Source organism: Amblyomma americanum, chromosome 5 (genome assembly GCF_052857255.1).
Source record: "Amblyomma americanum isolate KBUSLIRL-KWMA chromosome 5, ASM5285725v1, whole genome shotgun sequence".
Classification (NCBI taxonomy): Eukaryota; Metazoa; Arthropoda; class Arachnida; order Ixodida; family Ixodidae; genus Amblyomma; species Amblyomma americanum.
Window position 1 is genome coordinate 25,409,795 of NC_135501.1, and position 16,551 is coordinate 25,426,345.

The 16,551-nt window shown below is 43.9% G+C and overlaps 1 protein-coding gene across 1 annotated transcript in view; it reads right to left on the reverse strand.

The window, feature by feature from the left end:
* The window catches only part of LOC144132340 (uncharacterized), a 243,571-nt gene that overhangs the window by 90,355 nt on the left and 136,665 nt on the right, over positions 1-16,551 (reverse strand). Inside the window, exons 22-35 of the mRNA XM_077664664.1 lie at positions 16,275-16,337; positions 15,905-15,967; positions 15,530-15,592; positions 13,904-13,966; positions 13,529-13,591; positions 13,155-13,217; positions 12,781-12,843; positions 12,405-12,467; positions 12,030-12,092; positions 11,656-11,718; positions 11,285-11,347; positions 10,914-10,976; positions 9,794-9,856; positions 7,782-7,844 (exon numbers count right to left, since the gene is read on the reverse strand). Coding sequence (XP_077520790.1) covers positions 7,782-7,844; positions 9,794-9,856; positions 10,914-10,976; positions 11,285-11,347; positions 11,656-11,718; positions 12,030-12,092; positions 12,405-12,467; positions 12,781-12,843; positions 13,155-13,217; positions 13,529-13,591; positions 13,904-13,966; positions 15,530-15,592; positions 15,905-15,967; positions 16,275-16,337 — 882 coding nt within the window. The remainder of the gene's footprint in view (positions 1-7,781; positions 7,845-9,793; positions 9,857-10,913; positions 10,977-11,284; positions 11,348-11,655; positions 11,719-12,029; positions 12,093-12,404; positions 12,468-12,780; positions 12,844-13,154; positions 13,218-13,528; positions 13,592-13,903; positions 13,967-15,529; positions 15,593-15,904; positions 15,968-16,274; positions 16,338-16,551) is intronic.

Sequence of the window (16,551 nt, forward strand, 5' to 3'; positions counted from 1 at the left end):
AAGGTCATTCGCCGGCTTACTCGATCACTGCTTTACCTAGCGTAGTGAAGATATTCGCTTTCCAATGAAGAACAGTTACAGGCAGGGAGACACGATCTCGCCATTGCTATTCGCCACTTGTTTACATGCGGGATCCCAAGGCCTTGATTGGGAGCAGTTGGGCAAAACAGTTAATGTGAAGTACCTTAGTAATCTGCGATTCGCTGATGACATTGCCTTGCTAAGTAACTAGGGAGCTGAAGTGGAAAGCATGATCAGTAAGTTAAACAGGCAGAGCAGAACGGTGAGTAGAAAGGTTTAAATGCTGAAAAGCAAAGTAGTGTTCAACAGACTCGCAACGGACAGCAGTTCACAACTGGTAGCGAGGAGCTAGAAGTGGAAGGGCATCTACTTTGGGCGGGTAGTGAGCGATGATCCAGATCATCAGAAGGAAATAACTAGAAGTATAAGAATGAGGTGGAGTGCTGATGGCAGGTTTTCTCAGATCACGAATGGCAGTTTACCAATATCGCTCAAGATAAATGTATACAATAGCGGTAGCTCCAAGCGCGGATCCCTTTTTACAAAGTGGTGTGGTAAAAATTCACGACTTGTGTAAATATCGTCTAAGGATCCGGTTTAAACTTGAAACACGTAGGAACGTAGACTACATACGTAACCTTGCTGAATTACATGCCCGAGAAGACATTTACACGACAAGGTATGCGGAGACTTGGGTAGTGCCTATCCCTTGAATAAATTCATGTACAAGACGCCTGCAATTCACTCTTCCTTCCCTGTTAAATACATACGCATATAAAAATTTTGTGTCTTTAGTTCGTCAAAAAAAATCTTTACGTGCTATGTACGTTGACATGTAGAATATGTTTACTCTTTTTCTTTGCTATCGATCAGTGTCAGTTGTGAATGTCGATTCAATATCGTATAATGCTGTATAACTTTATTTTGTAGTTTCATTATTGTATACCTGTTAATACGTTGACCAATTGCCTTTGTTTTTTACGCCTGGCTGTCAAGTCGCTGCCAAGCAAAAGGGGGCTGCTGCTTTGTTAAGCTGTATCTTACAGCTTATTCTGCACCTCCGCTGTCTGTATCTTTTCAAGGCAGAAATAAGTTTGATTTTATTTGATCTGAATCAGCTAAGCGGCAAAAAAGGGGAGCCTAACGAAGAGTTCAGTTTAAGTTAGAGACAAAGCAGCGAGGAGTGTAAAGAAAAATTATTGTTCTAACAGTAAGAGACCGGAAGCCGGCAAAATGGGTGAGAGAACAAACGAGTGTTAATGACGTTCTAGTCGAAATCAAGAAGAAGAAATGGACTTGGGCAAGGCACGTAATGCGAAGGCAAGATAACCGCTAGACCTGAAGGGCAACGGAGTGGATTCTTAGAGAAGGAAAGCGTGTTAGGAGGCATGAGAAAGTTAGGTTGGCGAAGGGGATTAAAAAGCTTGCCGGGATACCGTGCCTTCAGCTGGCAAAAGACATGGTTAATTATAAAGACATGGTAAAGGCATTTGCCTTGCAGTGGGTGTAGCCAGGCTGATGATCATAATGATGATGGTAGTTATACAGGTATTTTTATATTGCGCAGAGAAAGTGAATTCGTCTAGAATTGTTAAGCCGGCACCGACGCACGTGACACTTGATATGTATCCGTCTTTGTTTTCCGCCTTCATGTCCACTGCCTCTGCCACCACGATTCAGCCTTGGCCGACCGCCCGAAGCATGGTGCCTTAACCGGCAGCTCCACCGGCCTGGGTTTTACGCTGTCAACGTGCTTGCCAAGAAGTCCCCTGTTCAAGGCAGCACTCCAGCTCATCGCGCCGCTACCAGACCGTTCGTCCCCCTCACGGCTTCGGCACTAGACGGGAGAGGTCTCTGTAGCGTGCTGCGGCTGCCGGGCTGCCGAAGACGACGCCACGACCCAGCGCGCTTGGCTGGCGCACGCAGTCCAGAATCCGTAGGCTAAAGATCCAGTTGTCCGCCGCTTCGGCTTGCTGGTGGCTCCGCTCTCTACTGACTGAGCGAGTCCTTCTATAAAAATATAAACTTTATCAAGAGTTGGTGTCCAGCTAGTTGCTATGACACTTGAAACGCCATGAAATTTTTTTCGCGCATAAAAGACGACACATAGAAAGACAAGCCGAAAGGACGAACGCACGTCCTGTCGTTGCGCTCATACTGTCGTCTTGTCTTTCTATGTGCCTTTCGTGCGCAAAAAGAAAAAAAACTGATGGATTTAAAGATATTTGTGATCACCAGACGGCTTGTATCGGAGATTCTCCTTCCACAAATGCTACTGAGAGGGTCTTGACATCAGAAACTGCTCTTGAGCAGCAGCGCAGGAATTACAGGGCACCGCCAAGCGCGAAAATATAGCAGAAGCCAAAATTTAGGAGAATTCCTACGGACCCCAAAATTTTGGAAATAAGACAACCAGGCAAAATAGATTAAGGCAGATCAGTGAGTCGTATTAGTAGAATGCCATACGATAATCTAAAAGAAGGTTCTCAACATTCTAAACGTCGATGACTCATGTAAATCATAAAAGTGCAGGACCCTGTTCCAACAGGAGTTCGGCAGCAGAATGCCCCCGAACAATATGCACTAAGTCAAGATGAACGTGGTCAAAGTGACAACCAGGTGGGAGGAAAGACTCGGGGGGAGTCTTCGTATGTCGGGTAACTTTGGCGGACTGGCAAGCAAGACACGAACACGCCCACTGGCAAACGTTTGTGTTAATGTTTCGGCCAGACGTACTGCTGGGTAACCACACGCTGCGTGGCTCGTATGCAGGGATGGCAGATGTCATGAATACAGAATTGTACAACGAAAGGCCTCCGGAATGAAAGGACGCGGTAGAGCCGATGACATGCCGCACAAGAGCAATTCGGGCACAAACGGATGAGGCACAAGGTGCAGACGGAGGGTACGGCGGTGTTCACGCATAGCTTGCAGCTCAGGGTCGTCTAGCTGTGCCCGAGCTAGATATTCCCATCCACAGCAGATGTAGACACGCCGATGAAGACAATGCATGAAAGTGCATCAGCTGCCTCGTTGTCCGAGCTTTTGATATGCCGGATATCTGTTGTGAACTCCGATATGTATGCCAGCGGACAAAGATCACTGGTGACGCACTTGGAAGAGTTCCTACGGAAGACATACACCAGAAGTTTATGATCCGTTTGAACGTAAAATGGCTGGCCTTCCGTAGCAGACGTGAAAAGGCATCATTGGTGGTTCAGGTGTTAATAATTATAATCCTTCGATATTTGGGACTTATTGGCCAGATTTGTTTTAGGGTGCTGTGAGAAAAATTACTGAAGTCACTTTTCTGGGCAACTAAGAAGGCAGCTACGCATTTCCTTGAGTTCTTCGAGTTCACCTGCATCTGTTGCGCGTGAGGCACGCTCATTCTCTACCTCCTGCGGGCAACGCACAGATACTTTTCGCTACACTCAGAGTTACAAGCGCATGCAGAAATAATAGATAAGCTGTAACTATCATGTTTAGTAGTTACTTATTCACGATGACTAAGAGCGACGCGACCAAACTATAGTCTCCATACCAGACGTGAAAGGCCATCATTGTTGGTTCAGGTGTTATTATAATCCTTCAGTATTTGGGAATGAAATGAATGGCTGAGTAATTCAGGACACAGACAATAAAGAGACACCACATGCGCACACTACCAACTGTTTATTCTATGGAAAGGTGGCATATTTAAACAGTTCCGCTCAAGCATGATACTCATCCCATTATCACTTCGAACCCAGCACGTGGTATGAAAAGCCGCTACATTAGGTTAACAGACTATATACTGCAGATTAGACTAATAGATAACTCTGATCAAAGCAAATAAAAAAAACGAAACAAAGGGGCCATCTCTTCGCAAAAGCAGTGTCGAACAATCGTAGCAACAGCAGAGTCATACAGGAGAAGCAAAAGCAGTCAGAAACCAAAAAACAAAATATAAAAAGTAAAAACCAATAACAATCGTTGCAAAAGCAGAGTAAAACAAAAGCAGTCAGAAAAAGAAAGATAAATACTAATAAAACAATCAACAACCGACCTAATCGAACAGCAGACGGCAGCTAGAAATGCTAGGCTGAAAAGTAGCACAGAACATGACGTCACAAAAAACTGTCTAGGAAGGAAACTTCATTTCTACGGAGGAATACCGAGCGTCGCTGACACATGTGCTTCCTTTCTTTTTTATCATAAAGGCCTCAAGTATTTCACGTGCCACCTGATCGCGACTCCTTCCCAGAATCCTTATTCCGTTAAGCACCGGCTCACACTTGCAGTCTCTACAATGGGGAGGCAAATTTGACCCGCCTCCGCTTTCTAACGTTTTTTCATGCTCCCGTGCCCTGTTATTAATGCAGCGACCCGTCTGGCCTATATAGACCCTTCCACACGTCAGTGGGATTTCATAAACCACTCCGACAGCACAGGACACGATTTGCTTGCCGTGCCTCTTTTCACACAGAGCTTTCTTCTTCTGGCCGATCCGCGAGCATAACCCGCTAAGCTTTTCTGGCGCGGAGAAAACGACAGGAACGTCGAACCGGCCAGCAACCTTCTTCAAACTGTGCGCCACTCGGTGTATATATGGGACCACTTGTGGTCATCTTAATCCCGGCTTAGCAAGGTATTTTTTCTTCTTGCCTTTCATTTTTTGAAGGAGGGCCTCTGCTACGCTGCAAACGAAAGAACACGGGAAGCCAGCCATTTGAAGCCTTTCGATTTGGTGGTTAAAGGTAGCTTCAGTCATTTGAGCACAGGACTTAAGCAATGCAGACTCGAGGCAAAGAGAAGCGATAGCCCTTTCTACTGTCTTTGAGTGCGCTGATGAGTACGGAAGCAGATCCTTTTTTGCTCGGGGGGAATAAATACATCCAGCACACTCGCCCATCTGAAAACTTGATATTAATATCTAAAAACTGCAAGCTGTTGTTGTCTGGTAGTTCGAAAGTAAAAACCAGTCCCTTTCCTTGTTGTCTAAACGAGGATAAGATTCTTTCCACTGTGCTGGGGAGCGTCAATGCAGAGTTAGTAGTTTTAGTATCACCAAAAAGTCATCCACGTATCTAAAAATTCGCAGGACTGGGCCACTGTCAAGGGAAAAAGCTAAAGCACGGTCAATAGTTGATAAAAAGATATTACACAACGCCGGGGCAACAGAGGAGCCGATGCAGATGCCTCTTCTCTGCAAGTACATTTCTGTTTCAAAGGAAACAAACGTAGACCAAAGGTAAAATTCTAGTAGTGATAAAAAGTTGTCGACACTAAATCCAGCTGAGTTCTGAAATGCAATGGCCCCATCATACTCAATACACTCCCGCACGGATTTGAAAAGGTCGCTATGCGGAACTGAATAGAATAAATCTTCAACGCCCACAGAAAACAAGTATCCGATAGAGGACTGGTCTTTTAAAAAAGCTGTCACATCTGTAGAATTCTTGGTGGTGAAGGGATCGTCCACGTCCAGTCCTTTCAAGTGCTTCAGAAGAAACTGGCTCACCTTTTGCTGCCAGGAGTCCATCTCACTAACAATGGATCTGAATGGCATGTCTGGCTTACGGCTTTTCACCGTAAAAAAGTTTACAGACGGGCGAGTGTGCTGGATGTATTCCCCCCGAGCAAAAAAAGAACTGCTTCCGTACGCATCGGCGCACTCAAAGCCAGTAGAAAGGGCTATCGCTTCTCTTTGCCTCGAGTCTGCATTGCTTAAGTCCTGTGCTCAAATGACTGAAGCTACCTTTAACCACCAAATCGAAAGGCTTCAAATGGCTGGCTTCCCGTGTTCTTTCGTTTGCAGCGTAGCAGAGGCCCTCCTTCAAAAAATGAAAGGCAAGAAGAAAAAATCCCTTGCTAAGCCGTGATCAAGAAGACCACAAGTGGTCCCCTATATACACCGAGTGGCGCACAGTTTGAAAAAGGTTGCTGGCCGGTTCGACGTTCCTGTCGTTTTCTCCGCGCCAAAAAAGCTGAGTAGGTTATGCTCGCAGATCGGCCAGAAGAAGAAAGCCCTGTGTGAAAAGAGGCACGGCAAGCAATTCGTATCCTGTGCTGTCGGAGTGGTTTATGAAATCCCACTGACGTGTGGAAGGGTCTATATAGGCCAGACGGGTCGCTGCATTAACGACAGGGCACGGGAGCATGAAAAAACGTTAGAAAGCGGAGGCGGGTCAAATTTGCCTCCGCATTGTAGAGACTGCAAGTGTGAGCCGGTGCTTAACGGAATAAGGATTCTGGGCAGGAGTCGCGATCAGGCGGGGCGTGAAATGCTTGAGGCCTTTATGATAAAAAAGAAAGGAAGCACATGTGTCAGCGACGCCTCGGTATTCCTCCGTAGAAATGAAGTTTCCTTCCTAGACAGTTTTTGTGACGTCATGTTCTGTGCTACTTTTCAGCCTAGCATTTCTAGCGGCCGTCTGCAGTTTGTTTAGGTGGGTTGTTAATTGTTTTATTAGTATTTATCTTTCTTTTTCTGACTGCTTTTGTTTGACTCTGCTTTTGCTACGATTGTTATTGGTTTTTTACTTTTTATATTTTGTTTTTTGGTTTCTGACTGCTTTTGCTTCTCCTGTATGACTGTGTTGTTGCTACGAGAGTTTGACACTGCTTTTGCGAAGATATGGCCCCTTTGTTTCGGTTGTTTTAATTCCTTTGGTCAGAGATATGTGTTAGTCTAATCTGCAGTATATAGTCTGTTAACCTGATGTAGCGGCTTTTCATACCACGTGCTGGGTTCGAAGTGAAAATGCGATGAGTATCATGCTTGAGTGGAACTCTTTAAATATGCCACTTTTCCATAGAATAAACAGTTGGTAGTGTGCGCATGTGGTGTCTCTTGTTTGTGTCCTGATTTGCGCAGCCGTTCATTTCATCATGCACCAACTCGCCCCTCAGGCCGTTATTCTACAGTATTTGGGCCTTATTTGCCAGATTTGATTTAGGGTACTGTGACAAAAATTACTCAAGTGCTCTTTTCCGGGCAACTAAGAAGGCACCTACTTATTTTCTTGAGTTCTTCGAGCTCAACTGCATCTCTTTTTCGTGAGGCACGCTCGATCTCTAGCTCCTGCGGGCAAGCCAGAGATCCTTTTCGCTACAATCCAAGTTACAAATGCATGCACAGCTAATAAATAAGCTGTAACTATCGTGTTTAGTAGTTACTTATTCCCGATGGCTAAGAGTGACGGGATCGAACAATAGTCTCTATAACAGACGTGAAAGGCCAACATTCTTGGTTCAGGTGTTCATTATTATAATCCTTCGGCATTTTTGAATTATTGGTCAGTTGTGTTTGAAGATATTGTGAGACACATTTCTGATCTGTTCTATTTTGGGACCCTAATAAGGCAGCTATGAATTTAGTTCAAATTCGTTGAAATCACGTTCATCTGTTGCTTCTGGTGAGCGATTGTTTCCTTCAGTGAGGCACGGTCGTCCTCTAGGTCCAGCAGGAAAGGCACACCACATTTTAAAACACTGAGAGTTACAAACGCATGCAGAGTTAATAGAGAAGTGAAACTATCGTGTTTAGTAGTTACTTATTCCCGATGGCTAAGAGTGACGGGATCGAATTATAATCTGCACAGAAGACGTGAAATGCCATCATTGTTGGTTCAGGTGTTAATTATTATAATCCTTCGGTATTTTCGAATTCCTGGCCAGATGTGTTTCAGGATATTGTGAGAAACATTGCTGATGTGTTCCTTTTTGGAGCCCCTAAGAAGGCAGCTACGCATTTCGTTCAAGTTCGTCGAACTCACCTGCATCTGTTGCTTCTGGTGAGCGATTGTTTTCTTTAGTGAGGCACGGTCGTCCTCTAGGTCCTGCGGGCGAGGCACAACACCTTTCCGCAACACTCCGAGTCACAATCGCATGCAAAGCTAATAGAAAAGCTGTAACTATCGTGTTTAGTAGTTACGTATTCATGATGGCTGAGAGCGACGGGATCGGACAGTAGTCTCAGTAGCAGATGTGAAAGGGCATCATTGCTGGTTCAGGTGCTTATTATAATCCTTCGGTCTTTTCGAAATATTGGCCAGATGTGCTTTCGGATATTGTGACAAACATTGCTGAAGTGTTATTTTTTTGAGCCCCTAAGAAGGCAGCTCAGCATTTCGTTCAAGTTCTTCGACCTCGCCTGACACTGTTGCTCCTGGTGCGAGATTGTTTTGCTTTTGTGAGACACGCGGGTTCGCTAGCTCCTGCGGGCACGGCACACGACCTTTTCGCAACACTCAGAGTTACAAACGCACGGAGGGCTAATAGATCTGCTGTATATGTTGTATTTCATAGTCACGCATTGCCGTTTGCTAAAAGCTGTGGGAGCGAGCTGTTGTGTCTGTATCAGACATGAAAGGCCATCATTGTTGTTTCAGTGCTAATTATTATAAGCCGTAGGTATTTGACACATATTGGCGAGATATTTTTTAGGATACTGTGAGAAACATTGTTGATGTGTTCTTTTTTTGTGCCCCTAAGAAGTGTAGCTACGCATTTAATTCAAGTTCGTCGAGCTCAACTGCATCACTGCTCCAGGTGCGAGATTGTTTCCTTTTGTGAGACACGTTTGTTCTCTAGCTTCTGCGGGCAAAACACTCCACCTTTTCGCCGCAGTGAGAATTACAAACGCATCCAGATCTAGTAGATAAACTGTAACTGTCATGTTTAGTAGTTACTTATTCCCGATGGCTAAGAGCGACGGGATCGAACTATTTTCTCAGTAGCAGACGTAAATGCATAATTGCTGGTTCTGGTTTTAATTATTATAATCCGTCGGTATTTTTGAATTATTGGCCACATGTGGTTTAAGATATTGTGAGGAATATTGCTGAAGTGTTTTGTTCGGGCCCTAAAAGGGCAGCTACGCATTTCTTTGAAGATCGCCGAGCTCACCTGCATGACTTGCTGCGGATGCGAGATAAAAAAAAATAATTGTTTTTGGGGAAAAGGAAAGAGCGCAGTAAATGTCTCATATATCATTGGACACCTGAACCGTTAAGTAAGGGAAGGGATAAAGGAGTGAAAGAAGAAATGAAGAGAGAGGTCCCAGGTGCGAGATTGTTTCCTTTTCGGAGACAGGCTTTTTCTCTAGCTTCTGCTGGCAAAATACACCACCTTTTCGCAACACTGAGAGATACAAACGCATGCAGATCTAATAGATAAGCTGTAACTATCATGTTTAATAGTTACTTATTCCCGATGCCTAAGAGCGACGGGATGGAACTATTTTCTCAGTAACAGACGTGAAAGGCCGTCATTGCTGGTTCAGGTGTTAATTATTATAATCCTTCGGCATTTTTGAATTATGGGCCAGATGTGCTTTAGGATATTGAGAGAAACATTGCTGATGTGTTTTTTCGGGCACTAAAAAGGCAGCTACGCATTTGCTTGAAGTTCGTAGAGCTCACCTGCATCTGTTTCTCCGCGGTTGTTTCCTTTGGTGAGGCACGCTCGTTTTCTAGCCTTTGCGGGAAAGGCACAGCAAGTTTTCGCAACACCCAGAGTTTCAAATCCATGCAGAGCTATTAGATCTGTTGTGAATATGGTGTTTAGTAGTTACTTATTCCCGATGGCTAAAAGCGACGGGTGCAAACTATAGTCTCTGTAGCAGACAAAAGTCCATCATTGTTGGTCCATGTGTTATTATAATCCTTCGGTATTGAATTATAGGCCACATTAGTTTTAGAATATTGTGAGGAACACTATTGAAGTGTTTTTTTTTTCAGGCCCTGGAAAGGCAGCTACGCACTTACTTGAATTTCGTCGAGCTCACTTGCAACTGTTTCTTCAGGTCCGCGATTGTTTCCTTTTGTGACGCACGCTCGTTGTCTAGCTCCTGCGGGCAAGGAACACCACCTTTTCGCAACACAGAGTTCCGAACGCATGCAGAGCTCACAGATCGGTTGTAAATATCGTGTTTAATAGTTACTTATTCCCGATGGCTAAAAGCGACGGCAGCGAACTGTAGTCTCCGTAGGAGACGTGAAACGCCATCATTGTTGGTTCAAGTGTTAATTATTATAATCCTTCGGTATTTTTGAATTATTCGCCAGATGTATTTTAGGACATTGTGAGAAACATTGCTGAAGTGTTTTGTTCGGGCCCTAAAAAGGAAGCTACGCATTTCCTTGAAGTTTGTCGAGCTCACCTGCATCTGTTTCTCCAGGTCCGCAAGTGTTTGCTTTAGTGAGGCACGCTCATTGTATAGCTCGTGCGGGCAAGGCACGCCACCTTTTCGCAACACAGACTTCCGAAAGCATGCAGAGCTCACAGATCAGTTGTAAATATCGTGTTTAGTAGTTATTCTTGATGGCTAACAGCGACGGCAGCGAACTACAGTCTCCTTAGCAAACGTGAAACGCCATCATTGTTGGTTCACGGGTTAATTATTATAATCCTTCGGTATTTTTGAATTATTTGCCAGATGTATTTTAGGACATTGTGAGAAACATGGATGAAGTGTTTTTTTCGGGCCCTAAAAAGGAAGCTACGCATTTCCTTGAAGTTTTTCGAGCTCACCTGCATCTGTTTCTCCAGGTCTGCAATTGTGTCCTTTTGTGTGGCACGCTCGTTGTCTAGCTCCGGCGGGCAAGACACGCCAACTTTTCGCAACACAGACTTCCGAACGCATGCAGAGCTCACAGATAAGTTGTAAAGATCGTGTTTAGTAGTTAGTTATTCCCGATGGCTATAAGCGACGAGAGCGAACTATAGTCTTCTCAGTAATCGTTAAACGCCATCATTGTTGGTACACGGGTTAATTATTACAATCCTTCGGTATTTTTTAATTATACGCCAGATGTATTTTATGACAATATGAGGAACATTACTGAAGTATTTTTTACGGGCCCTAAAAAGGCAGCTGCGCATTTCCTTGAAGTTGCAAAGCTCACCTGCATCTGTTTCTCCAGGTCCGCAATTGTTTCCCTTTGTGAGGCAAGCTTGTTGTCTAGCTCCTGCGGACAAGACACGCCACCTTTTCGCAACACAGACTTCCGAACGCATGCAGAGCTCACAGATCAGTTGTAAATATCGTGTTTAGTAGTTATTCTCGATGGCTAAAAGCGACGGCAGCGAATTATAGTCTCCTTAGCAAACGTGAAACACCATCATTGTTGGTTCACGGGTTAGTTATTATAATCCTTCGGTATTTTTTAATTATTCGCCAGATGTATTTTAGGACATTGTGAGAAACCTGGATGAAGTGTTTTTTTCGGGCCCTAAAAGGAAAGCTACGCATTTCCTTGAAGTTTGTCGAGCTCACCTGCATCTGTTTCTCCAGGTCTGCAATTGTTTCCTTTTGTGAGGCACGCTCGTTGACTAGCTCCTGCGGGCAAGGAACACCACCTTTTCGCAACATAGACTTCCGAACGCATGCAGAGCTCACAGATCAGTTGTAAATATCGTGTTTAGTAGTTATTCTCGATGGCTAAAAGCGACGGCAGCGAACTATAATGTCCTTAGCAAACGTGACACGCCATCATTGTTGGTTCACGGGTTAATTATTATAATCCTTCGGTATTTTTGAATTATTCGCCAGATGTATTTTAGGACATTGTGAGAAACCTGGATGAAGTGTTTTTTTCGGGCCTTAAAAAGGAAGCTACGCATTTCCTTGAAGTTTGTCGAGCTCACCTGCATCTGTTTCTCCAGGTCTGCTATTGTTTCCTTTTGTGAGTCACGCTCGTTGTCTAGCTCCTGCGGGCAATGAACACCACCTTTTCGCAACAGAGACTTCCGAACGCATGCAGAGCTCACAGATCAGTTCTAAATATCGTGTTTAGTATTTACTCATTCCCGATGGCTCAAAGCGATGGCAGCGAACTACAGTCTCCATAGCAAACGTGAAACGCCATCATTGTTGGTTCACGGGTTATTATTATAATCCTTCGGTATTTTTGAATTATTCGCCAGATATATTTTAGGACATTGTGAGAAACCTGGCTGAAGTGTTTTTTTCGGGCCCTTAAAAGGAAGCTACGCATTTCCTTGAAATTTGTCGAGCTCACCTTCATCTCTTTCTCCAGGTCCGCAATTGTTTCCTTTTGTGAGGCACGCTCGTTGTCTAGCTCCTGCGGGCAAGGAACACCACCTTTTCGCAACAGAGACTTCCGAACGCATGCAGAGCTCACAGATCAGTTCTAAATATCGTGTTTAGTATTTACTCATTCCCGATGGCTCAAAGCGATGGCAGCGAACTACAGTCTCCATAGCAAACGTGAAACGCCATCATTGTTGGTTCACGGGTTAATTATTATAATCCTTCGGTATTTTTGAATTATTCGCCAGATATATTTTAGGACATTGTGAGAAACCTGGCTGAAGTGTTTTTTTCGGGCCCTTAAAAGGAAGCTACGCATTTCCTTGAAATTTGTCGAGCTCACCTTCATCTCTTTCTCCAGGTCCGCAATTGTTTCCTTTTGTGAGGCACGCTCGTTGTCTAGCTCCTGCGGGCAATGAACACCACCTTTTCGCAACACAGACTTCCGAACACATGCAAAGCTCACAGATCAGTTCTAAAGATCGTGTTTAGTAGTTAGTTATTCCCGATGGCTATAGGCGACGAGAGCGAACTATAGTCTTCTTAGCAATCGTGAAACGCCATCATTGTTGGTACACGGGTTAATTAATATAATCCCTCGGTATTTTTGAATTATTCGCCAGATATATTTTAGGACATTGTGAGAAACCTGGCTGAAGTGTTTTTTTTCGGGCCCTAAAAAGGAAGCTACGCATTTTCTTGAAATTTGTCGAGCTCACCTTCATCTCTTTCTCCAGGTCCGCAATTTTTTCCTTTTGTGAGGCACGCTCGTTGTCTAGCTCCTGCGGGCAATGAACACCACCTTTTCGCAACACAGACTTCCGAACACATGCAAAGCTCACAGATCAGTTCTAAAGATCGTGTTTAGTAGTTAATTATTCCCGATGGCTATAAGCGACGAGAGCGAACTATAGTCTCCTTAGCAAACGTGAAACGCCATAATTGTTGGTTCACGGGTAATTATTATAATTCTTCGGTATTTTTAATTTATTTGCCAGATGTATTTTAGGACATTGCGAGAAACCTGGCTGAAGTATTTTTTTCGGGCCCTAAACAGGAAGCTACGCATTTCCTTGAAGTTTGTGGAGCTCACCTGCATCTGTTTCTCCTGGTCCGCAATTGTTTCCTTTTGTGAGGCACGCTCGTTGTCCAGCTCCTGCGGTCAAGGAACACCACCTTTTAGCGACACAGATTTCCGAACGCATGCAGAGCTCACAGATCAGTTGTAGATATCGTGTTTAGTAGTTACTTATTCCCGATGGCTAAAAGCGACGGCAGCGAACTATAGTCTCCTTAGAAAACGTGAAACGCCATCATTGTTGGTTCAGAGGTTAATTATTATAATCCTTCGGTATTTTTGAATTATTCGCCAGATGTATTTTAGGACATTGTGAGAAACCTGGCTGAAGAGTTTTTTTCGGGAATAAAAAGAAAGCTACGCATTTCCTTGAAATTTGTTGAGCTCACCTGGATCTGTTTCTCCAGGTCCGCAATTGTTTCCTTTTGTGAGGCACGCTCGTTGTCTAGCTCCTGCGGGCAAGGCACGCGACCTTTTCGCAACACAGGGTTCTGAACGCATGCAGAGGTCACAGATCAGTTGTAAAGATCGTGTTTAGTAGTTACTTATTCCCGATGGCTAAAAGCGACGGCAGCGAACTATAGTCTCCTTAGCAAACGTGAAACGCCATCATTGTTAGTTCAGGGGTTAATTATTATAATCCTTCTGTATTTTTGTATTATTCGCCAGATGTACTTTAGGACATTGTGAGAAACATTGCTGAAGTGTTTTTTTCGGCCCATAAAAAGGAAGCTACGCATTTCCTTTTAGTTTGTCGAGCTCACCTGCATCTGTTTCTCCTGGTCCGCAATTGTTTCCTTTTGTGAGGCACGCTCGTTGTCTAGCTCCTGCGGGCAAGGAACACCACCTTTTCGCAACACAGAGTTCTGAACGCATGCAGACCTCAGAGATCAGTGGTATTTATCGTGTTTAGTAGTTACTTATTCCCGATGGCTAAAAGCGACGGCAGCGAACTATAGTCTCGTTAGGACTGATGCTTGGGCGAGTTGGTATGCCATGTTCAAGAAGAACAGCGCGAAAAGACAAGGACCACAGAAAGATACACAAAGACAAGCGCTGACTTTCAACTAAAGATTTATTGCTCGGAACGTGGTAATAAATACATCAGGCTCTAAGCAACAAAAAGAACACATAAGAGTGATACACACTTGTCCACGCACACAAAAAATACCAAACAGATACAGCAGCATTACTTCCTTGCAGATAGAAATTCTAATTCTTTCTTTGACAAAGATATGGAGGGACAACCGATACATGCGTCATTTAGCCGGGCGATTTCAGCAGCTTCAATGATTTCTCGAGTCAGCGTATTGGGGTGTCTACTTAGCACTTTTGTTTGTTGGAAGAATGGTTGGCACGTTTTGCTTTCGCAGTCTCGGCAGTGGATGCCGAGGTGCCCTTTAACAGTATTATATTCAGTGATATTATGTTCTCTTAGGCGCTCGTTCACACATCTGCCCGTCTGGCCAACATACTGTTTCCCGCACGAAAGTGGAATAGAATAAATGACACCTTCTTGGCATGCAACAAACTTATTTTCATGCTTTATGGAACACTTTTTTGGCGTGAATTCATCATTAACTCGTTTACACGAGTTAATGATGAATTGTAATGTAAACGAGTTAATGATGAATTCACGCCAAAAAAGTGTTCCATAAAGCATGAAAATAAGTTTGTTGCATGCCAAGAAGGTGTCATTTATTCTATTCCACTTTCGTGCGGGAAACAGTATGTTGGCCAGACGGGCAGATGTGTGAACGAGCGCCTAAGAGAACATAATATCACTGTTTATAATACTGTTAAAGGGCACCTCGGCATCCACTGCCGAGACTGCGAAAGCAAAACGTGCCAACCATTCTTCCAACAAACAAAAGTGCTAAGTAGACACCCCAATACGCTGACTCGAGAAATCATTGAAGCTGCTGAAATCGCCCGGCTAAATGACGCATGTATCAGTTGTCCCTCCATATCTTTGTCAAAGAAAGAATTAGAATTTCTATCTGCAAGGAAGTAATGCTGCTGTATCTGTTTGGTATTTTTTGTGTGCGTGGACAAGTGTGTATCACTCTTATGTGTTCTTTTTGTTGCTTAGAGCCTGATGTATTTATTACCACGTTCCGAGCAATAAATCTTTAGTTGAAAGTCAGCGCTTGTCTTTGTGTATCTTTCTGTGGTCCTTGTCTTTTCGCGCTGTTCTTCTTGAACTATAGTCTCCTTAGCAAACGTGAAACGCCATCATTGTTAGTTCATGGGTTAATTATTATAATCCTTTTGTATTTTTGTATTGTTCGCCAGATGTACTTTAGGACATTGTGAGAAACATTGCTGAAGTGTTTTTTTCGGGCCATAAAAAGGAAGCTACGCATTTCCTTGAAGTTTGTCGAGCTCACCTGCATCAGTTTCTCCAGGTCTGCAATTGTTTCCTTTTGTGAGGCAAGCTCGTTGTCTAGCTCCTGCGGACCAGACACGCCACCTTTTCGCAACACAGAGTTCTGAACGCATGCAGAGCTCAGAGATCAGTGGTTTATATCGTGTTTAGTAGTTACTTATTCCCGATGGCTAAAAGCGACGGCAGCGAACTATAGTCTCCTTAGCAAACGTGAAACGGCATCATTGTTAGTTCACGGGTTAATTATTATAATCCTTCTGTATTTTTGTATTATTCGCCAGATGTACTTTAGGACATTGTGAGAAACATTGCTGAAGTGTTTTTTTCGGGCCATAAAAAGGAAGCTACGCATTTCCTTGAAGTTTGTCGAGCTCACCTGCATCAGTTTCTCCAGGTCTGCAATTGTTTCCTTTTGTGAGGCAAGCTCGTTGTCTAGCTCCTGCGGACCAGACACGCCACCTTTTCGCAACACAGACTTCCAAACGCATGCAGAGCTCACAGATCAGTTGTAAATATCGTGTTTAGTAGTTATTCTCGATGGCTAAAAGCGACGGCAGCGAACTATAGTGTCCTTAGCAAACGTGAAACGCCATCATTGTTGGTTCACGGGTTAATTATTATAATCCTTCGCTATTTTTGAATTATTCGCAGGATGTATTTTAGGACATTGTGAGAAACCTGGATGAAGTGTTTTTTCGGGCCTTAAAAAGGAAGCTACGCATTTCCTTGAAGTTTGTAGAGCTCACCTGCATCTGTTTCTCCAGGTCTGCTATTGTTTCCTTTTGTGAGGCACGCTCGTTGTCTAGCTCCTGCGGGCAAGGAACACCACCTTTTCGCAACACAGACTTCCAAACGCATGCAGAGCTCACAGATCAGTTCTAAATATCGTGTTTAGTATTTACTCATTCCCGATGGCTCAAAGCGATGGCAGCGAACTACAGTCTCCATAGCAAACGTGATACGCCATCATTGTTGGTTCACGGGTTAATTATTATAATCCTTCGGTATTTTTGAATTATTCGC